The following is a 24,005-nucleotide window of genomic DNA, read 5'->3' as shown; positions in this document are numbered from 1 at the left end:
AAAGGGCGTGAGCCCAGCATCTTGTGGGGTGATTTGGGGAAAATACGTTTTTGGTGTGACCTTTAGGTGTTTAAAGTGACGTCAGCATTTAGAGGAAGTGCAGATCAACTATATCTGTAGTCCCCAAAAGGTTAAAGGTCTTATGCAAACAGGGGTCAAAGGTGGAAGTTATGTTTAATTAGGTTTAGTGGTCAGCTTTACTGATCTGGGTTAAAACCTTTATTTCCATTGTGTATATGTAAGTAATCTAGGAGGTCAGAGGTTATAAAGGTGTGCAGGGTAGGGGACAAGCCCAGGTTATAGTAACATCCCATCCTCTTGAGGCACTAGACTGCCATGGTGGGTTCAGAGGTTTCTCTGTCCCAGGTCCAGCCCTGTTTCCAGCTCCTACGTATGGGTGCTGATCCTGGACCCTCTCCGGTTTCAAGCAATGGTGGTGCACCTTACCTTGATCTGTACACCTTTCTGCCAGACTTGCCCCGCTGCACCTACAAGCTTGGCTCCCACCCTGAACTGTGTGATGTCCCCTTGCCAGGAAAACCACGTGTCCATGCAGAAATCCATGCGGAGAGGGAGACGTCAGGTCATGGGGATTGGAAGGTCACATTGCAAAGCTGTACCAACTGTGGTAACTATCAGAACACAATACATCTCATCTTGGTTCTTTATCTTTTGTTTTCTTAGTCGACTCATCAATCCCTTGTTTCTCATTTTGTCCACCCGTCCTCTCTGCCCTGCTTTTCCTTTTTGCCAATTTACCCTTTAGACTTACTACTCCTTTATTTAAGCCTCACTTCCTTTTTCTTTTCACTTTCAACCTCTAATTTGGTTACTTGGGTTTATAATTCTTCTGTTATTCCATATTACAATGTCTTTTATCCACACATTATTTGACCTTGGGCACCTCCCTATCCTTTTTCCTACCTGTCAGCCTCAGGCTCCCTCCCTTTCCTTTGGCCCGCCTACCTGTCAGGGGCCCTCCCTCCCTTTCCTTTGGCCCGCCTACCTGTCAGGGGCCCTCCCTCCCTTTCCTTTGGCCCGCCTACCTGTCAGGGGCCCTCCCTCCCTTTCCTTTGGCCCGCCTACCTGTCAGGGGTCCTCCCTCCCTTTCCTTTGGCCCGCCTACCTGTCAGGGGTCCTCCCTCCCTTTCCTTTGGCCCGCCTACCTGTCAGGGGTCCTCCCTCCCTTTCCTTTGGCCCGCCTACCTGTCAGGGGTCCTCCCTCCCTTTCCTTTGGCCCGCCTACCTGTCAGGGGTCTTCCCTCCCTTTCCTTTGGCCCGCAAACCTATCCTTGGACACCCATGAGGCTTCTGCTTTCTACAACCACTTATTAGGCTCTTGGGCCACCTTATAGCCACTTGTTGGACTCTTGTCACTTCACCCATTGCTCTAGTTTAGATAAAATGAAAATGACTGGTGTCCTGAGGGCTGGACTTGAAATACTATTTTTTTAGGCTGATTCTGATTTAATCAATTCTTTACTGTTTTAATTGATATGTTCTTTCACTAAGCATTCTGACCACCCTTGTCTCACTTGAAAGGGGAATGGTTAGATATTTTGTTAATCTCATACTGTCCCTTTTTGTCTTATTTTGTTACACTACATATTTTGCTTGTATCCTGCTTGATTTTACATTTTGTTTTCTTCCTACTCCAACAGGGATATATGTGAATGATACCCATCTCGCGCGCGGTGAGAGATTTGAGTTGACAGATGGCGACCTTCTTCGCTTTCAAGAGAAAGTATCCTCTCATCCTACACCAGACATATATTTTATGTTTCAGCGAGTTAGCGTGCGACCTTTGGACTTCTCTGCCATCACCTCCCCACGTGCTCGGAAAGTGCTTCCGGGTTTTACACCTGTTGTGGGCAGTCAGAGACTTAAAGGAGGACTTGGTGCTTCCCCTCACTACACTACTGGTGCCACAGTTATCCTCAACTCAATTGGTAGTATCAGCAAAATGATGCGTGAAAAAATGCATAGCAGACTGGTGGTTGGTGGTGCGGTTGAGATGCTAAAACCTTCCACTCCTGATCTTCCTTTGCCCTCTCGTACTGGTCAGGAGCGGAGAAGCAGCCGGAGGAAAGCGCAACACAGGGTTTTGTGTGAGTTGGAAGAGGAGGAACATGATGACGAGGGTGTTGACAAGGATGAATCAGTGGGCAAGAGAAAGAGAAAAAGAGGAAGACGAAAGGAAGAGGAGAGAATGATGCAGCAGGGGGAGTCAGGCAGGTAAGGAGAACAAAGAGCGGGTCGCTTGGTTCACTGTTCTTAAAAGGACATTCCAGCCAAAATTGGAATCCACATGGATGCATTTCAGTTTTGAATAGAAACATTTTTGCAATATACATGTATTAGCAAAAATGCTTCTAATAAACGTTATAGCTCCTTTAAAAGTGTATTTAAGTATGCTCCGTGCATCAGCATTTTCAACACAGCACTTGCTTAAAGAGCCTTAGGTGCTTGTATCCTCTGGTAATGCCTCAATTTGTTAATAGTTGATATGATACAAGCCCCACTGGCTATATGAGCAGTTGCAGTATTTAAAATGCTGGTGCACTGAGAATATCTAGCTATGCATCACGTGCAGAGAAAAATGTTAACACTAAAACAGTAACTTTTACTAAAACCATTTTTGCCAATACATGTAAATTGCAAATATGTTTCTAATCACAAATGTAATTCATCAATGTGCTTTTATATTTTGACCGGAATGTCCCTTTAAAGTGATGGTAAATCTGAGCTTCTAACAAACACTAGGATTTGCCATCGCTAAAAATATTGAGTTTAAGTGATCAATTATTAAATAAAGGTGCTAAACTCACCCTGACACTGCCGCTGCACCTCGCTAAACTCAGCGGCTCCGGCCTCCCACAGCACCGCGCTCTTCTACCGATGTGACGTTTGCACCTCTAAACCAACAGCAGCGCTAGCATACAGAACACTCAGATGACACACACGGCTATTGGTTTAGAGGTGGAAATGTCACCTCATTGAAGCAGAGTGCTGTAGCATGGGCGGCCAGAGCCGCTGAGTTTAGGGTGTTTACCTATACGGCACATTAATCACTTTAGTGTCCCTTTAAACTGAGCAGCCCACTTTTTAAAGTCATTGTGTCGTTTTTAAAAGCTTTTCCAATTTTCCGCCATTATCAAATTTTGCAGTACTTTTTTATACGCACACTTTTTAAAGTACCAGCTCTTAATGAGCATGTGCAAAAGGTCTGTTAGGGTTGCCATATTGTTTCTTTAAAGGGACAGTAAAGTCCAAAAAAAACTCATGATTCAGATGGGGAATGTCATTTTAAACAATATTCCAATTTAATTTTATCACCAATTTTGCTTTGTTCTCTTGGTATTCTTAGTTGAAAACTAAACCTAGGAAGACTCATGATTTTGAAGGCTGCCTCTTATCACATGTTATTTTATTTGCTTTTCACAACAGGGGAGAGCTAGTTCATGTAAACAATATAGATAACATTGTGATCACGCCTGTGGATTGTGGCAGACACTGCACTATTTGGCTAAAATAAAAGTCAATAGATAATAAAAATGTCATGTGATCAGGGGGCTGTCAGAAGATGCTTAGATAAAAGGTAATCAAAGAGGTAATAAGTAAATTATTATAACAGTGTTGGTTATGCAAAACTGGGGAATGGGTAATAAAGGGATTTATCTTATAAAACATAAATTCTGCTGTTGGCTGTCCCTTTAACCCTTTGAGTGCTAATGATGGCTCTGAGCCGTCAGTTTCCCACTCTGGTGCTAATGACAGCTCAAAGCCCTCACTAGCACTCTCCCACCTTGAGGGATATCTGGGGGCTCCCACCCCGGCCTGTAGAGTGACAGACATCGCCGGGGCATCACGTTTTGCGTGGTGACGTCACCGCGCAACTTTAACAATTTGTCAATACAAAGTATAGGGAAAGGGGGCATGCTGCTTAGAAGGCCTGTATCTCGGGCATCTAAGCAGCTACAGACCCCCAAGACCCACCATTGGAAATGTAATCGCCTAACCTTTCCAATGGTGTAAGTCTTGGGGATCTGGGGAAAAAAAAGTTAAACCATTTTTTTTTTCTCCACAAAATAAAAAAATTTATTAAATCGGCTTAGCACTCAAAGGGTTAACAGACACACACATGAAAAAATACATCTGTCGGTCCTTAAAATGGAACAAAGATTTCTTTAAATAGCCTCTGACATATGTATTTCATAAGTATCCTCCCTAAAGTGGGCAATATGGCAAACCTAGCCAGTGTATACATCTGTGATTGGCTGATGGCTGTCATGTGATACACGGGGCCAGCAAATTGTTAAATTTTTTTTATAATAAACTTGTCAGATAAAAAATCTACTGCTTATTTGAAATTCAGAGTTTTATATTGTATTTTGATTATGCACTTGCTAGTTGTGCAATTCTCTATTTAGTAGTCTTAAGTTTTCTAAACCTATCCGTTCTTTGGTTTGAGAGTTTTCCTCTAGTACCTTGATCAAGTGAGCACACTTGTTGTATACTCTATCCTTTATGGTTTCTTGTCTTTTCATAGTCTATATCATTCCCTCTTATCTCTTAAATCGATATTCCAGTCAATGCTGAAATGCACATAGAGGAGTTACATCTCGGCTAATTATAGAAATATATTTGCAATATAAATGTGTTGTTAAAAATGCATGCAGTAAGTTATCACTGATTTCGTGTTAGCGTTTTTCTCTGCACGTGCATGTGAAGCATAACTATTCTCAGTGCACCAGCATTTTAAATACTGCAGCTGCTCAGAGCCAGCGGGGCCTGTATCATGTCAGCAATGATGCAAATTGAGTCATTACCAGATGCTACAGACACCTTAGTCGTTCTGACTCAGTGCTGTGTTTAAAATGCTGGTGCATGGAGCATACTTGAGTAACGTTCTTTAAAAACAACTTTACATTTTTACTAAAAGCTTTTTTTTTTTTTTTTTAGTATATTTATATTGCAAAAAATCTTCTATACAAAACTGAAATTCACCCATGGGCATTTAAAGGGACACTGAACCCACATTTTTTTTTTTTTTTTGTGATTCAGATAGAGCGTGACATTTTAAGCAACTTTCTAATTTACTCCTATTATCAAATTTTCTTTATTCACTTGGTATCTTTATTTGAAATGCAAAAATGTAAGTTTAGATGCTGGCCCATGTTTGGTGAACAACCTGGGTTGTCCTTTCTAATTGGTGGATAAATTCATCCACCAATAAAAAAAGTGCTGTCCAGAGTCCTGAACCAAGAAAAAAAGCTTAGATGTTTTTTTCAAATAAAGATAGCAAGAGAACCAAGAAAAATTGGTAATAGGAGTAAATTAGAAAGTTGCTTAAAATTGCATGCTCTATCTGAATCACAAAAGAAAAAATGTGGGTTCAGTGTCCCTTTAAGCTTTGGCTGGATTTCCCTTTAATATTCTTTGTATTGTAACTACATCAATTTCAGCGCAACCTTGCTCAAGCAATAGCTTTTATTCAGATATCATTACTTTATCACACTGTGTACATATACATGTGTCTGTATCTTATATCTGTAGGTATAATCAGATCTCATTACATTATCACATTGTATACATATACATGTGTCTTTATCTTATATCTGTAGATATAATCAGATCTCATTACTTTATCACATTGTGTACATATACATGTGTCTTTATCTTATATCTGTAGGTATAATCAGATCTTATTACATTATCACACTGTGTACATATACACGTGTCTTTATCTTATATCTGTAGGTATAATCAGATCTCATTACATTATCACATTGTGTACATATACATGTGTCTTTATCTTATATCTGTAGGTATAATCAGATCTTATTACTTTATCACACTGTGTACATATACATGTGTCTGTATCTTATATCTGTAGGTATAATCAGATATCATTACTGTATCACACTGTGTACATATACATGTGTCTGTATCTTATATCTGTAGGTATAATCAGATCTCATTACTGTATCACATTGTGTACATATACATGTGTCTGTATTTTATATCTGTAGGTATAATCAGATATCATTACTGTATCACACTGTGTACATATACATGTGTCTATCTTATATCTGTAGGTATAATCAGATCTCATTACTTTATCACACTGTGTACATATACATGTGTATTTATCTTATATCTGTAGGTATAATCAGATCTCATTACTGTATCACATTGTGTACATATACATGTGTCTTTACCTTATATCTGTAGGTATAATCAGATCTCATTACTGTATCACATTGTGTACATATACATGTGTCTTTATCTTATATCTGTAGGTATAATCAGATCTCATTACTTTATCACATTGTGTACATATACATATGTCTTTATCTTATATCTGTAGGTATAATCAGATCTCATTACTGTATCACATTGTGTACATATACATGTGTCTTTATCTTATATCTGTAGGTATAATCAGATCTCATTACTTTATCACATTGTGTACAGATACACGTGTCTTTATCTTATATCTGTAGGTATAATCAGATCTCATTACTTTATCACATTTATGTACATATACATGTGTCTTTATCTTATATCTGTAGGTATAATCAGATATCATTACTTTATCACATTGTGTACATATGCATGTGTCTTTATCTTATATCTGTAGGTATAATCAGATCTCATTACTTTATCACATTTATGTACATATACATGTGTCTATCTTATATCTGTAGGTATAATCAGATCTCATTACTTTATTACATTGTGTACATATACATGTGTCTTTATCTTATATATGTAGGTATAATCAGATCTCATTACTTTATCACACTGTGTACATATACATGTGTCTTTATCTTATATCTGTAGGTATAATCAGATCTCATTACTTTATCACATTTATGTACATATACATGTGTCTTTATCTTATATCTGTAGGTATAATCAGATCTAATTACTGTATCACACTGTGTACATATACATGTGTCTTTATCTTATATCTGTAGGTATAATCAGATCTCATTACTTTATCACATTGTGTACATATACATGTCTTTATCTTATATCTGTAGGTATAATCAGATCTCATTACTGTATCACATTGTGTACATATACATGTGTCTATCTTATATCTGTAGGTATAATCAGATCTCATTACTGTATCACATTGTGTACATATACATGTGTCTTTATCTTATATCTGTCTATAAACCAATCACCAATACTTTTAGAGAAGAATGTAAAATTAACATTTTATTACCTTCTCTTCTATAACCCACTGGGAGTGTAATTTCTTCTACTGGCTGTATTAACACAGCTTGGCCTTGAGGCCAAAAACTTTCAGGATGGGTTGGGATACCACAGGCTAAATTAACTATTTCAAATGCCAATATAAGGGTAATGGACAAACAATTTAATATACCCCAGCAGATAAAGTGGATAATTGGGAACAAATTAAAGGGGAGACATTTTTTTGAGTAAACTGTCCCTTAAAGTGGTAGGTAAAAACAGTTTATCTTTAGATGGACACGAAATCGAGCATTTTTCTTCCACGATTCAGAGTAATTTACTTCTATTATCTAAGTTGCTTCATTCTTTTTGGTATCATTTTAAAGCATACCTAGGTAGGCTTAGGAGCAGCAATGCTGATAGGCTGCTGTACTTATATGCCCCTTGTTGGTTGTACAGATGTGCACAGCTGCTTCAACAAAGGATACCAAGAGAATGAAGCAAGTTTGCTAATAGAAGTCGTAAATTGGAAAGTTGTTTAAAATGTTATGCTCTTATTAGAATCATGAAAAGGGGCGGTCTACTCCAGAATGTTTATTGTTTAAAAACACATAATCCCTTTATTACCAATCCCCCCTGTTTTGCATAACCAACAGTTAAATTAATACACTTTTTACCTCTGATTACCTTGTATCTAAGCCTCTGCAGACTGCCCCCTTGTCTCACTTCTTTTGTCAGTCGTATTTTAGCCAATCCGTACTGACTCATAAATAACTCCACAGGAGTGAGCACAATAGTATCTATAGGACACACATGAACTAATGCCATCTAGCTCTGAAAATCTGTCAAATGCCTTCAGATAAGAGGCTGCCTGCAAGGGCTTAGAAATTAGCATATTAGCCTACCTAGGTTTAGCTTTTAACAAAGAACAAAGCATATGTGATGATAAAAGTAAATTGGAAAGCGGTTTTAAAATTACATGGCCTATCTAAATTGAGAGTTTAATTTGGACTAGACTGTCTATTTAAGAACATATTACAAGTTGAAGTAATATTTTATCATGCTAGTGGAAGCTTGGGATGTGGCAACATCTGCCTATTTGCCCAAAGGCAGAACATGCTGTGATCTGAGATGTCATTGCAGAAAATGCAGCAGGTCTGCAGAGAGAACTGGATACATGCAGGAACTGTTAGCTGTTTTGCTTTGCAGCGCTGCTCCACATCAGACTGTTCTCTTCAAACAGCGCTCGCTGTGCTCTGGTTGTACTCTGTTTTCATTAACACCGCGCAACCAGAGCGAAGCATTGTTGAAGGGAACAGTCAAATATAGGGCTGGTTCTCGAGGTTTTTTTTTTCTCTACTCTGCCCCCTAACCTTTCCTTGCCTGCAAAGCTGTGACTCCTGAATATGACATTCTTGTGAGCAATGCACCATTTTTATTACTATGTTTTAACTTTATAAATATGATGTTGGACAATTAGGGCTACCACTTTCAGATTTGCTGGTTAACATTTTTTTTTTGATGTTTCATTGGCTTGTAGGGACACACCGCTTAAAAAAAACCTTTGTTTCTCTTGTTAAGTGTGTTCAGTCCACGGGTCATCCATTACTTATTGGATATATTCTCCTTCCCAACAGGAAGTTGCAAGAGGATCACCCAAGCAGAGCTGCCATATAGCTCCTCCCCTCACATGTCATACCCAGTCATTCTCTTGCAACCCTCAACAAAGAAGGTCGCGGGAGGAGTTGGAGTTTTTACTTAATTATTCTTCAATCAAAAGTTTTTTATTTTAAATGGCACCGGAGTGTGCCGTTTTTCTATCTCAGGCAGTATTTGGAAGAAGAAACTGCCTGCGTTTTTTCTATGATCTTAACAGGCGTAACTAAGATCCACTGGCTGTTCTCGACATTCTGAGGAGTGGGGTAACTTCAGAACATGGGAATAGCATGCGGGGTCCCCCGCAAATGAGGTATGTGCAGTACAATATTTTCTGGGAATGGAATTGACTAAGAAAACACTGCTGTTACCCGTATGATGTAAGTACAGGCTTAAATGCAGTAGTAGTGACTGGTATCAGGCTGATGAATGTATGCACAGTAGAGTTATTTTCTAGGGACTAGAATTTGACTGAGAAAATACTGTTAATACTGAAATAATGCTTAAGCCTTATCTGCAGTGGAAGCGACTGGTAGCAGGCTTAGTGATAACTTTGCATGACATTAAAAGATGTTTGTTTTTAAAAAAACGTTTACTGGCATGTTATTCGTTTTTGTGAGGTACTTTGGTGACAAATCCCTTTGGGCATGAATTTTTCCTTTTTTCCACATGGCTAACGTATATTTCTGCATTGAAACCGTTATATCAGGTCTCCCACTGTTGTAAATGAGCGGGAGGGGCCTTTTTTTAGCGCCTTGTTGCGCAGTTAAAATTCTAGCACAGTCTTCCTGCTTCTTCCTCCTTGATCCAGGACGTCTCTAGAGAGCTCAGGGGTCTTCAAAATTCGTTTTTGAGGGAGGTAATCAGTCACAGGAGACCTGTGACAGTGTGTTAGACTGTGATAAAAACGTTTAATATTAATTTGATATCCTTTTTTTGGGTACGGAGGGGTTAATCATCCTGTTGCTAATGGGTGCAATCCTCGGCTAATTAATACATTTAAAGAATTGTTGACTATAACTGAATTAGTTCTTTGTTATTCAACTGTTTTTTAAAAGCGCTGCAGCGTTTTTTATATTGCTTGTTAACTTATTGAAAGTAATTTCCAAGCTTGCTAGCTTCATTGCTAGTCTGTTTAAACATGTCTGATACAGAGGAATCTGCTTGTTCATTATGTTTAAAAGCCGTTGTGGAGCCCAATAGAAATATGTGTACCAATTGTATTGATATTACTTTGAAAAGTCAATCTGTACCGATAAAAAAATTATCACCAGACAACGAAGGGGCAGTTATGCCGTCTAACTCTCCTCACGTGTCAGTACCTTCGTCTCCCGCTCGGGAGGTGCGTGAGATTGAGGCGCCAAGTACATCAAGGCCCTTACAAATCACTTTACATGATATGGCTAATGTTATGAAAGAAGTATTATACAATATGCCCGAGTTAAGAGGCAAGCGCGACAGTTCTGGGTTAAGGACAGAGCGCGCCGATGACACGAGAGCCATGTCTGATACTGCGTCACAATTTGCAGAACATGAGGACGGAGAGCTTCATTCTGTGGGTGACTGTTCTGATTCGGGGAGACCGGATTCAGAAAGTTCAAATTTTAAATTTAAGCTTGAGAACCTCCGCGTGTTGCTAGGGGAGGTGTTAGCGGCTCTGAATGATTGTGACACGGTGGCAATCCCAGAGAAATTATGTAAGCTGGATAAATACTACGCGGTACCGGTGTGTACTGACGTTTTTCCTATACCAAAGAGGCTTACAGAGATTATTAGTAAGGAGTGGGATAGACCCGGTGTGCCTTTTTCCCCTCCTCCGATATTTAGAAAATGTTCCCTATAGACGCCACCACACGAGACTTATGGCAGACGGTCCCTAAAGTGGAGGGAGCAGTTTCTACTTTAGCCAAGCGTACCACTATCCCGGTGGAGGATATCTGTGCTTTCTCAGATCCAATGGATAAAAAATTAGAGGGTTATCTTAAGAAAGTTTGTTCAACAAGGTTTTATATTACAGCCTCTTGCATGCATTGCGCTTGTCACTGCTGCAGCAGCATTCTGGTTTGAGTCTCTGGAAGAGGCGATTCGCACAGCACCATTGGATGAGTCTTTGAGCAAGATTAGAACCCTTAAGCTGGCTAATGCGTTTGTTTCGGATGCCGTAGTGCATTTAATCAAACTTACGGCTAAGAATTCCGGGTTCGCCATACAGGCGCGCAGAGCGCTATGGCTTAAATCCTGGTCAGCAGATGTAACTTCTAAGTCTAAATTACTAAACATTCCTTTCAAAGGGAAGACCTTATTCGGGCCCGGCTTGAAGGAAATTATTGCTGACATTACTGGAGGTAAGGGCCACAGCCTTCCTCAGGACAGGGCCAAACAGTCTAATTTTTGTGCCTTTCGTAATTTCAAGGCAGGAGCAGCATCAACTTCCTCCGCTCCAAAACAGGAAGGAACTACTGCTCGTTACAGACAGGGTTGGAAAGGCAACCAGTCATGGAACAAGGGCAAGCAGGCCAGAAAGCCTACTTCCGCCCCTAAGACAGCATGAAGACAGGGCCCCCTTTCCGGAGACGGATCTAGTGGGGGGCAGACTCTCTCTCTTCGCCCAGGCTTGGGCAAGAGATGTACAGGATCCCTGGACGTTGGAGATTATATCTCAGGGATACCTTCTGGATTTCAAAACTTCTCCTCCACAAGGGAGGTTTCATCTGTCAAGGTTATCAACAAACCTAGTAAAGAAAGAGGCATTTCTACAATGTGTACAAGACCTCTTAGTAATGGGAGTGATCCACCCAGTTCCGCGGACGGAACAGGGGCAAGGGTTTTATTCAAATCTGTGGTTCCCAAGAAAGAGGGAACCTTCAGACCAATCTTAGATTTACAAATCTTAAACAAATTCCTAAGGGTTCCATCGTTCAAGATGGAAACCATTCGGACCATCCTACCCATGATCCAAGAGGGTCAATATATGACCACAGTGGATTTAAAGGATGCCTACCTTCACATACCGATTCACAAAGATCATTATCGGTACCTAAGGTTTGCCTTTCTAGACAGGCATTACCAGTTTGTAGCGCTTCCCTTCGGATTAGCTACGGCCCCGAGAATTTTTACAAAGGTTCTGGGCTCTCTTCTGGCGGTACTAAGACCACGAGGCATAGCGGTGGCTCCGTACCTAGACGACATTCTGATACAAGTGTCAAGTTTTCAAACTGCAAAGTCTCCTACAGAGATAGTTCTAGCATTTCTGAGGTCGCATGGGTGGAAAGTGAACGTGGAAAAGAGTTCTCTGTTACCACTCACAAGGGTCCCTTTTCTAGGGACTCTTATAGATTCTGTAGAGATGAAGATTTACCTGACGGAGTCCAGGTTATCAAAGATTCTCAATGCTTGCCGTGTTCTTCACTCCATTCCAAGCCCATCAGTAGCTCAGTGCATGGAAGTAATCGGCTTAATGGTCGCAGCAATGGACATAGTGCCATTTGCGCGCCTACATCTCAGACCGCTGCAACTATGCATGCTAAGTCAATGGAACAGGGATTACTCGGATCTGTCCCCTTTGCTAAATCTGGACCAGGAGACCAGAGATTCTCTTCTCTGGTGGTTGTCACGGGTTCATCTGTCCAAAGGAATGACTTTTCGCAGACCAGATTGGACGATTGTAACAGATGCCAGCCTACTAGGCTGGGGAGCAGTCTGGAACTCCCTGAAGGCTCAGGGATCGTGGACTCAGGAGGAGAAACTCCTCCCAATAAACATTCTAGAATTAAGAGCAATATTCAATGCTCTTCTAGCTTGGCCTCAGTTAGCAACACTGAGGTTCATCAGATTTCAGTCGGACAACATCACGACTGTGGCTTACATCAATCATCAAGGGGGAACCAGGAGTTCCCTAGCGATGTTGGAAGTCTCGAAGATAATTCGCTGGGCAGAGTCTCACTCTTGCCACCTGTCAGCGATCTACATCCCAGGCATGGAGAACTGGGAGGCGGATTTTCTAAGTCGCCAGACTTTTCATCCGGGGGAGTGGGAACTTCACCCGGCGGAGGTATTTGCTCAACTGATTCTTCGTTGGGGCAAACCGGATCTGGATCTCATGACATCTCGCCAGAACGCCAAGCTTCCTTGTTACGGATCCAGGTCCAGGGACCCGGGAGCGGTGCTGGTAGATGCGCTAGCAGCCCCTTGGGTTTTCAACATAGCTTATGTGTTTCCACCTTTTCCGTTGCTACCTCGACTGATTGCCAGGATCAAACAGGAGAGAGCATCTGTGATTCTGATAGCGCCTGCGTGGCCACGCAGGACCTGGTATGCAGACCTAGTGGACATGTCGTCCTGTCCACCATGGTCTCTACCCCTGAGGCAGGACCTTCTAATTCAGGGTCCTTTCAACCATCCAAACCTAATTTCTCTGAGGCTGACTGCTTGGAAATTGAACGCTTGATTCTATCAAAGCGTGGGTTTTCGGATTCGGTTATTGATACATTAATACAGGCTCGGAAACCTGTTACCAGAAAAATTTACCACAAGATATGGCGTAAATATTTATATTGGTGTGAATCCAAGAGTTACTCATGGAGTAAGGTTAGGATTCCTAGGATATTGTCTTTTCTACAAGAGGGTTTAGAAAAGGGCTTATCCGCTAGTTCACTAAAGGGACAGATTTCTGCTCTGTCTATTCTTTTACACAAGCGTCTGGCAGAGAATCCAGACGTCCAGGCTTTTTGTCAGGCTTTGGCTAGGATTAAGCCTGTGTTTAAAGCTGTTGTTCCTCCGTGGAGCTTAAACTTGGTTCTTAAAGTTCTTCAGGGTGTTCCGTTTGAACCCCTTCATTCCATTGATATTAAGCTTTTATATTGGAAAGTTCTGTTTTTGATGGCTATTTCCTCGGCTCGAAGAGTCTCTGAGTTATCTGCCTTACATTGTGATTCTCCTTATCTGATCTTTCATTCAGACAAGGTAGTCCTGCGTACTAAACCTGGGTTTTTACCTAAGGTTGTTTCTAACAAGAATATCAATCAAGAGATTGTTGTTCCATCCTTATGTCCTAATCCTTCTTAAAAGAAGGAACGTCTTTTGCATAACCTAGACGTGGCCCGTGCCCTGAAGTTCTACTTACAGGCAACTAAAGATTTTCGACAAACTTCTTCTCTGTTTGTCGTTTACTCTGGACAGAGGAGAGGTCAAAAGGCTTCGGCTACCTCTCTCTCTTTTTGGCTTCGTAGCATAATACGCTTAGCCTATGAGACTGCTGGACAGCAGCCTCCTGAAAGAATTACAGCTCATTCCACTAGAGCTGTGGCTTCCACCTGGGCCTTTAAGAATGAGGCCTCTGTTGAACAGATTTGCAAGGCTGCAACTTGGTCTTCACTTCATACTTTTTCCAAATTTTACAAATTTGACACTTTTGCTTCTTCGGAGGCTGTTTTTGGGAGAAAGGTTCTACAGGCAGTGGGTCCTTCTGTTTAATGTTCCTGCCTTGTCCCTCCCATCATCCGTGTACTTTAGCTTTGGTATTGGTATCCCATAAGTAATGGATGACCCGTGGACTGAACACACTTAACAAGAGAAAACATAATTTATGCTTACCTGATAAATTTATTTCTCTTGTAGTGTGTTCAGTCCACGGCCCGCCCTGTCTATTTGAGGCAGGTTCTAAATTTTAAATTATAACTCCAGTCAGCACTGCACCCTATAGTTTCTCCTTTCTCGTCTTGTTTCGGTCGAATGACTGGATATGACATGTGAGGGGAGGAGCTATATGGCAGCTCTGCTTGGGTGATCCTCTTGCAACTTCCTGTTGGGAAGGAGAATATATCCCATAAGTAATGGATGACCCGTGGACTGAACACACTACAAGAGAAATAAATTTATCAGGTAAGCATAAATTATGTTTTCATACCTCATGCCAATAAGTGGACAGATAACTGTAGTGGTTCAAACATTCACTGTGTAGTATGTTGCAGTGGTTTACTTCCTACGTTTTTTTTTGTTTTTTAATCACTAGTGAAACATGGGAATGACAGTTTGAGGTTGTCTGTTTTTAAATCATTTTCAAATCAATTTAACAAAGAAAAAAAAAAAACCCTCATTCTATTCTTTGTCTGTTCTTCATTTTGACTTTCACTGGACTTTTGTTAAAGTAAACCGTTCTGTAATTGTAGTGCAGAATAATCCCCCCCCCCTTCTTTTCTTTCAGCTTTTTTAACTAAATAAATCAGGCTTGGTGGTGTGTGTAGTATTGAAAACTCTGTATTCAATTTTGCAAAGAACAGGGAAAAAATGACATAATGGTATAATTCAAGTGAATGTTACCTAAGGCAATTCATGAATAATTTAACAAACCCCTTGAAATAATACTGCCTAACAAATAGTGACGATATCCAAATATGTTCGCAGAGTGTACCAAAAATAATTAAAGGGACACTGTACCCAAAAATCTTTTTTTCGTGATTCAGATTGAGCATGAAATTTTAAGCAACTTTCTAATTTACTCCTATTATCAAATTTTCTTCTTTCTCTTGGTATCTTTATTTGAAATGCAAGAATGTAAGATTAGATGCCGGCCCATTTTTGGTGAACAACCTGGGTTGTCCTTGCTGATTGGTGGATAAATTCATCCACCAATAAAAAAGTGCTGTCCAGAGTACTGAAACAAAAAAAAAGCTTAGATGCCTTCTTTTTCAAATAATGATAGCAAGAGAATGAAGAAAAATTGATAATAGGAGTAAATCAGAAAGTTGCTTAAAATTGCATGCTCTTTCTGAATTATAAAAGAAACATTTTGGGTACAGTGCCCCTTTAAGACCAAACTCCTATCTTGTGCTTGACCACTGAACAAGCTGCCCTACATAATTCAGTATACAGAGTAGTCAATTGATAATGTGTACAAATTAAAAGGATAAAGTGGTATGCTTTTTATACCTACCAATTGTTGGTGTTTCGGATGATGAACTATTCTCTCCAGGATCTTTTTAACGTCTGCAACACCCAGCTGATTTCACTGATCACCTGACTAAAAATATAACCAATATAAAGCTAAAATTTAGCAAATACATTTTTCAGTGTTTGTTAAATTATGCAATTTATTTTCTGCTTTGGATAACAAAAAATGTTTAAAAGTTACACTGCCCCCACCTGGCTACTTTATATTTTTCTATGAAGAACACTGATAACTGTCAGGTAATTTATTAGTTTTTATCTTGTCTTTGTATTCTGCAGCATACTATTCATAATTAATCTAATCCTTATGTTTATCTCTGTTTTTTCTCACCCTTCCCTCTGTATTTTCTCAGAAAGCCACGTGGTCGCCCCAGGAAGCACCCAGTAGTACCTCTGGTGGTATCCCAGACTGTCTCCAGCGCAGAGCCCTGTGCATCCCGTTCCTGCTGCCTTCCTCAAGAGGACACGGTCAGTTGGGTACAGTGCGACCATTGTGACTCTTGGTACCACGTTGTGTGCATCGGTCGGAGCTTGACTTCCCTACAGAACACAGACTTCCACTGCGGTTGCACGTGACTTTTGGGAAAACCAGTCTCTCTTTACTGTATCTTCAGTTTTCCTTATTCTTTGTCTGTTCTTCATTTCGACTTTCACTGGCCTTTTAAACGTACGCTTCTCAATTTTTTTTTTTCTATTCATGCAAAACAGCATTTTAAACTTGGCAATTTTTATATATCCCCACCCGATATAATGTTGAGGGACAGTAAACACTGAGATTGTACAAAATATGTTTTTATATGTAGCAAAACAACCTTGCAATATACTTATTTATTTTGTCCCCTTTTTTTAAAAAAAATGTACATTTGAATACAATGGATTTCCACTTCTGAGAACTGGAATTGCACACTGCAAAATTCTCAAACCTAAACCTGCTCACATATCTGCCCCTGCCTGGCTTCAACGAACAGATAAACTGCGAAACAGTGCAAGTATTGTTGAGTGTAGCAAATAAAATGTTTACACTCACCTGACTGGTTTTATACAAAGACAAGAGAATTATCTTGAAATTACAAGGTTTGCTGTGTCTTTGAGAATAATACAGCTAAATTAGTTGAGTACTTTTTACTAGATTCATAGGTTCATGGGCATCCAAGTACCACTTTGTCTATGGGCATTAGCAGAATGTTTACAGCTGTTAGCTTCATTTTAAAGGGACATGAAATCCGAATTTGTTCTATCATAGTTCAAAGAATACAAATTTTTAATAAACTTTGTTTGAATTTATGAGAAATATAGCAATGGCATGTCACATATTTATAGTAATAAGAAATCTGAAAGAGTGATACACAGATAACAACCCACGCATTGTGAAAAAATCGCCATATTTAAATGCTTTTTTACACGAATAGCAAAAATTTGAGTACAGTGTACTTTTAATTTCTCTTAACAAAATACACCTTAATCATGCTGCCATACTCAACAGCAGAGGACAAAAAGCACTCAGACTTAACTTCCATATAAGACGGTTTGCTGCACTGTTGTTCAACATATTTTAGCCTCAAAATAACCCTACAAATGGAAAACCATGGTCCTTGGGAAAATTACACAAACAATGCTATGCTGCCTTTGTGCCACTCCATTTAAGGACCAGTCAACACATTAGATTTGCCAATCACAAATGCATATACGTATAGTCTGTGAATTCTTGCACATGCTCAGTAGGATCTGGTGACTCAAAAAGTGTAAATATAAAAGACTGCACATTTTTTTTAATGGAAGTAAATTGCAAAGTTGCTTAAAATTACATGCTGTATCTGAATCATGAAAATTTAATTTAACCTGAGTGTCCCTTTATTTTAAAACGGGTTAATCTACTTGAGTCTTGAATGCCAACCTTAACAAACATCCAGTATTCATAAAACATTTTAATTTTGATTCCAGTACAAAATTGTAACACTTTATATTTTAATATCTTATTGATTATAATTTATATATATATATTTGTGGGTCAAAGGTGCCTTCACAGTGGCAGACGTTGGGCATTTGTTTTATCTTTAGAACACTTTTTAAGCAAACCGTGTTTGATTGGAGGGCAAATATTGTTCATTAAAATTCTTGCTGGTAAAAGGAGTTTTAACGGGTTCCCTTTTGTATATTCCAGTTGCAATAAATTAAAGCACTATTTACAATAATGGTTAATGTGCCTTGTTTGTGTCTATACTTGTTATGGGAGCATGTAGTGCCCTATTCCACAAATATAGATCACGGTTTTGTGCGTTTAGTTGCATGTTTAGAAATGATGATTCCTTTTTAGGAGAAAATTACTATAAACATATACGTTCTTCAGTGAGTTGATCATTTTATGACTACTAGGCAAGTGCATAAATTGGGAATATGGCTAATGTCATGGGCTGGTGCAACTAGAAGAGGCGATCAATCCGGATGATGGTAAAAGAAAAACGTAGCTTTTATTCAGGACACAGGTATAAAAAAACCTCAGAGCCACAGTTCATGTTCAAGGTGTTGTGTATCAGATTGGCTTACGCGTTTTGGCGTGAGCCGTAGTCATAGCCTATACAACCTGATACACTGCACCCTTTTAAACCTTAAAAAGCACAGTGATTGGATAATAACAAAGTGAGCAAAATTTGCATAAACACACCTTGAGATAGCAGTAACGCATAACAGTACAAGCAATTCTGTAATTGATTAACAGAAACACAAAGTATCAGTCAGTTATTCACTATTACTATAGACAAAATAATGTATATTAAGATATATCTTCGGGTAAAATGTGAAGACACCCAAATACCGGCAAATGATCACATACAATACTGACGGAAAAAACAGATGTTAAGGACATCTAAAGCTAATAAATTGTGGCAACAATACCTTATCCCTAATGCAGATAGGAACAGTAATATTCAATGTGTAAAAATACAAAGTTAAAAGCATATATATATATATATATATATACATACACATGATTGAAAGTGTAGGAAGAGACGACTCGGCTAAGGATATATGGACCATTGTATGTAGTTAATACTGACCGGTTCCACTGTATTTGGAGTAAAAGATAGAGAATAAATCTATCACTTAAATCCAAAAGCACTTGGATAGTCCAACTAAACATAATGGATACCTATGGTCAATAAAATGTGTTCAATAATCTCATCAGGTTAGGTCAAAGAAAAGAAGTAAACATAATTCCTCATTTTATTGCAAAAAATTAAGTCCTAGGGGCAATCTAGTCTTTAACCTGAAAATCCAAAACATTTCTTGGCGTTAAAGCCTTTTTGTGCGGTCCCCACCTCTACCTATCAATGGAATTCTTTCAATAATATTCCAAGCAAAGGTATCAGTACTCTTATTGTGGTAATGAAAAAAATGTTGAACCAATGGTGTCTTAGCTTTACCAAGGTGGATAGTGGAAAAGTGTTCCCTAATACGGGAGTTCATGTCTCTCGTCGTGAGCCCCACGTATTGTAGGGAACAAGCTGTACACATGATTAAATATACAACAAAATTACAGGTACAATTTAGGCAATTGCGGATATCAAACGTTTCTCCATTTAAATTGTGCTCCCAGGAGCACATGTTCACAGGGTTTGCACCTAGACTTACCACATTTGAACATACCCTGGTGTTGCAACCAGGTAGAGGCTTTAGGTTTTTTGTTTGATTACTTCAGACGGTGCCACATAATTCCCCTAGTGTTCTAGCTTTTCTGTAAGCACATCTCATGCCTTTATCAACTACTGGAATGTTGAAGCACTATATTACACACCTTGTTGTAGTGTGCACTATAGTTAGTGATAAATGTAACTCCATCGAATCTGTTATTGATAGTCAAGTCCTTGTCTTTCAACAAAAGATTCCTGTCCAAATGCTGTACCTTTCGCCTGGCTCTCAATATCACATGTTATTTGTAACCCCTATCTCTAAGTCTATTGCATAGAGCATCAGCCTCTATTTCATATTGATCACCATTGGTACAGTTTCTTTTTGTGCAAATGAATTGCCCCTTGGCCACAGCATGGGGCACATGTGAGGGATGACAACTTTTGGCACTCAATAAAGAGTTGCCTGAGATTGGCTTCCGATACACACTAGTATCAATTGTTCCATCGGATAATCCACTTAATCTTAAATCTAGGAAGTTGATAGTCTCACGATGGTATTCATGTGTGAATTGAAGGCCTACCAATATTACAGAATTGCTTGTACTGTTATGCGTTACTGCTATCTCAAGGTGTGTTTATGCAAATTTTGCTCACTTTGTTATTATCCAATCACTGTGCTTTTTAAGGTTTAAAAGGGTGCAGTGTATCAGGTTGTATAGGCTATGACTACGGCTCACTCCGAAACGCATAAGCCAATCTGATACACAACACCTTGAACATGAACTGTGGCTCTGAGGTTTTTTTATACCTGTGTTCTGAATAAAAGCTACGTTTTACTTTTGCCATCATCCGGATTGATCACCTCTTCTTCTAGTTGCACTTGTTTATTGCCAGAAGATCTCTTCGGATACCGGGACTGCCAGTCGATTCCTATTGGTTGATACCCCACATGTGACAGCTCCACCGCATCAGTGGTTACGTTTCCGGAGGACGCCGAAAGCCGTAGGCTGATACACGGTACAGCGGACAGGACTTACCTAACGGATCACGCTACATTGGATGCAGTGAGTCCGTGAGCAGGCTCGAGTATTATCGGGTCTCGCGCTGGGAAGTCGGAGAGGTGTCTGGCAGCGGTACGTCAGGTGAGCTGTGTCAAACCAAGCAAGGGGTTTTTCTTTACTTACCGTTGGGATATTGCACTTTGAATTCAAAGGACTGGTTAAGTGCTGTTTGTACATCAGCATTTGTGCGTTTTATAAATTAATTGATGCCATTGAACATCCTTCAGCTTAACAGCATTTTACTTAAGAATTTTATTGCTTTGGGTTCGGACTACCCTTATAAGCTGTATTGCTGAAGAAAATTTAAGTCCCGAGTACATCAGAGCCATGGATCACACAGTACAACAGTATTTTTCACTTTTACCAGCTAATGAAAGGGATTTTGTTTCTTCTGACATGGACATAATTTTTTCTGAGGATAAGACTAACCTCTGTTGCCAGCTCTGTTTGAGTGTATGGAAAATTTATTGTTAAAGGAGCTGCGATTGCAGAGGGACATTTGAGAAGTACATTGAATTACAGATGGTTCCGAGAGGCCTGAGAATCAACAAATATCCTACATTTGATGTAGTAGATAAGAACTTTATTGACTCTTGGAACCAAGTACTCACAGAATGTTCTATTCGCTTAATGCAATTACTTTTACAGTATAAATATTCTTTGTTAAAAACACTAAGGTTGAAAATTGATGAGTTACAACTGGTTCTTAATACACGGAGTACTGATGTTGATTTTTCCAACTTTGATACTTTGTTGCAGAAAACTATAGCAGATTCCAGACAAAACGTAATTGATACCAAACATTCAAAATATTTAAGGGATAAGACAGATTATAATAGCAACACGGTCTATATCTGGAATAGGAAAGTGAGACAGGTTAACAAAGTTTATTCCAATAATAAGAAAGGACGCAGACAGAGGAATAGGAGAATATCTTTCTCAGATGGGGATGGGTCACAGTCTGATGGGGGCTTATCCTCCAGTGGAGATGAAATAGTAAATAAACAACAAGGTATCTTGAAGGTTAATACACCTGGTACCGTAGCCACAGCAGATCAATCTGTTAGTCCCAAAACCCCAATTTTGTCCAATACTGCAGGTATTCCCTCACAACAATTATCTAAGTATGTCTCTAGTGTCAAAACACAACAGCCCAAATTCAGCTTGACCATGCTATATTGGAGCAGGTTTTTCCCATAGACGGGATGGACGCGGGAGAGGGAGGACACGGGCAGACAAACAAGATGTCTCAGGAACGATACCAGTTGAGGGGGAACAGAAACCACACAACATCCAAATACAAACCGGCAATGTAATCAATTTGCCTACACATACTCTTACTATTGAACAACACAGCGTTTTGTCTTATGGTTTAAATTTTGCACCTACTTCAGAGTTTAACCTATTCAACACTCTAATTGATGTGAATAGGTTTATTAGAAATGTGACCTTGCGCAAACATTTTCAGAACAGCTCAGGTTTGGCTCATGATTCATCAGTCAGACCAGAAGCAGGTGTAAATTTACCATTTGACGAATGTTGTGATTTGATCTCTCTAGAACAACTAGAACAGGAAGGTAGGAGTAGTACCACTACAACAGAAGGTACTAATAGAATCAGAAGTTACAAAAAACCTTCTCAATTCTACCCCATACATACTAGGGGTCCTACCCTGGAGAAGTTCTTTGAAAGGGTTAAAAGAGATCTGGATTTACCTGTTTTTTCCAATTTGACTAATAAAGAGAAAAAGGCCTTAAAAGAACTTAAAGGTCTGAATGAAATTGTAATTCGTAATGCTGACAATGGGGGATCAGTGGTTGTACTCAACAAAAGTGATTATATTTTTGAGGCCTATAGGCAATTGAACAACAGAGACAATTATGAATTGTTACAGGGTGATCCCACTTTGCGCTATCAGAGCGAGCTGTTGCATCTCCTGGACAAAGGTGGTGACTTGGGGATCTTGGACAGTAATGCCATCTGCCCAAGGTCCACAAGTCACTCACCGTAGTCCGGGGGAGACCGATAGTCAGTGGGATTGGTTCCCTCTCTGAAAAACTCTGTGGCTTGATGAGGTTTTACAATCTTTGGTTAGGAACTTACCCAGCTACCTCCGAGATACGAAACATGTTCTGAGTATTTTTGGAGATGTTAAATGGGAAAGCCATTTTGGTTGGCTCACCATTGACGTCAGCTCATTGTATTCCTCTATTAGACATAGTCTAGGGTTGGAAGCATTGAAATATTTTCTCTACAACTATACTGATTACACCTCTAGCTTTCAAGAATACGTCTTGGAAGTTGCTAGTTTCTTGTTGACGCATAATTTTTTCAGTTTCGATGGGAAGGTGTATCTGCAGAGCTGTGGGACGGTTATGGGGGCTAAGTTTGCCCCCTCCTACGCTAACATCTTCATGGGATGTGGGAGCTGTCCCACATCTTTTCAGATTCTAATCCCTACAGAGAGCAGATCAGTCTATACAAGCGCTATATCGACGATCTGCTGCTGGTTTAGCAGGGAGATCAGTCATCGGCTCTCCTATTTGTTGTATGGTTAAATGACAACGAGGTAGGCCTCCAATTCACACATGAATACCATCGTGAGACTATCAACTTCCTAGACTTAAGATTAAGGGGATTATCCAATGGAACAATTGATACTAGTGTGTATTGGAAGCCAATCTCAGGCAACTCTTTGAGTGCCAAAAGTTGTCATCCCTCACATGTGCCCCATGCTGTGGCCAAGGGGCAATTCATTTGCACAAAAAGAAACTGTACCAATGGTGATCAATATGAAATAGAGGCTGATGCTCTATGCAATAGACTTAGAGATAGGGGTTACAAACAACATGTGGTATTGAGAGCCAGACGAGAGGTACAGCATTTGGACAGGAATCTGTTGTTGAAAGACAAGGACTTGACTATCAATAACAGATCTGATGGAGTTATATTTATCACTAACTATAGTGCACACTACAACAAGGTGTGTAATATAGTGCTTAAACATTTTAGGATGTTGGTGGCTGATGACCTTTTGGTCCCAGAAGTTGATAAAGGCATGAGATGTGCTTACAGAAAAGCTAGAACACTAGGGAATTATGTGGCATGTCTGAAGTAATCAAACAAAAACCTAAAGCCTCTACCTGGTTACAACACCAGGGTATGTTCAAATGTGGTAAATCTAGGTGCAAACCCTGTGAACATGTGCTCCTGAGAGCACAATTTAAATCTGAGGTAACAGGAGAAACTTTTGATATCCACAATTGCCTAAATTGTACCTGTAATTTTGTGGTATATTTAATCACGTGTACAGCTTGTTCCCTACAATACGTGGGGCTTACGACTAGAGAAGTGAACTCCCGTATTAGGGAACACTTTTCCACTATCCACCTTGGTAAAGCTAAGACACCATTGGTTCAGCATTTTTTTCATTACCACAATAAGAGTACTGATACCTTTGCTTGGAATATTATTGATAGAATTCCATTGATAGGTAGAGGTGGGGACCGCA

The 24,005-nt window shown here is 39.7% G+C and overlaps 1 protein-coding gene across 1 annotated transcript; it reads left to right on the top strand.

Annotated features, from left to right (window-relative positions):
- The first annotated feature begins 88 nt into the window (after positions 1-88).
- Positions 89-17,645, top strand: LOC128636112 (transcription factor 19-like). Its single transcript, XM_053689176.1, has 3 exons — positions 89-628; positions 1,662-2,235; positions 16,161-17,645. Exons 1-3 carry the CDS (start codon positions 337-339, stop codon positions 16,381-16,383), a joined length of 1,089 nt encoding a protein of 362 aa, XP_053545151.1. The 5' UTR covers positions 89-336; the 3' UTR covers positions 16,384-17,645.
- Positions 17,646-24,005: the final 6,360 nt, after the last annotated feature.

This window comes from Bombina bombina, chromosome 7, assembly GCF_027579735.1.
Source record: "Bombina bombina isolate aBomBom1 chromosome 7, aBomBom1.pri, whole genome shotgun sequence".
Classification (NCBI taxonomy): domain Eukaryota; kingdom Metazoa; phylum Chordata; class Amphibia; order Anura; family Bombinatoridae; genus Bombina; species Bombina bombina.
Note: the sequence above shows the minus strand (reverse complement) of the source record. Positions and strands in the feature narration are given on the sequence as shown.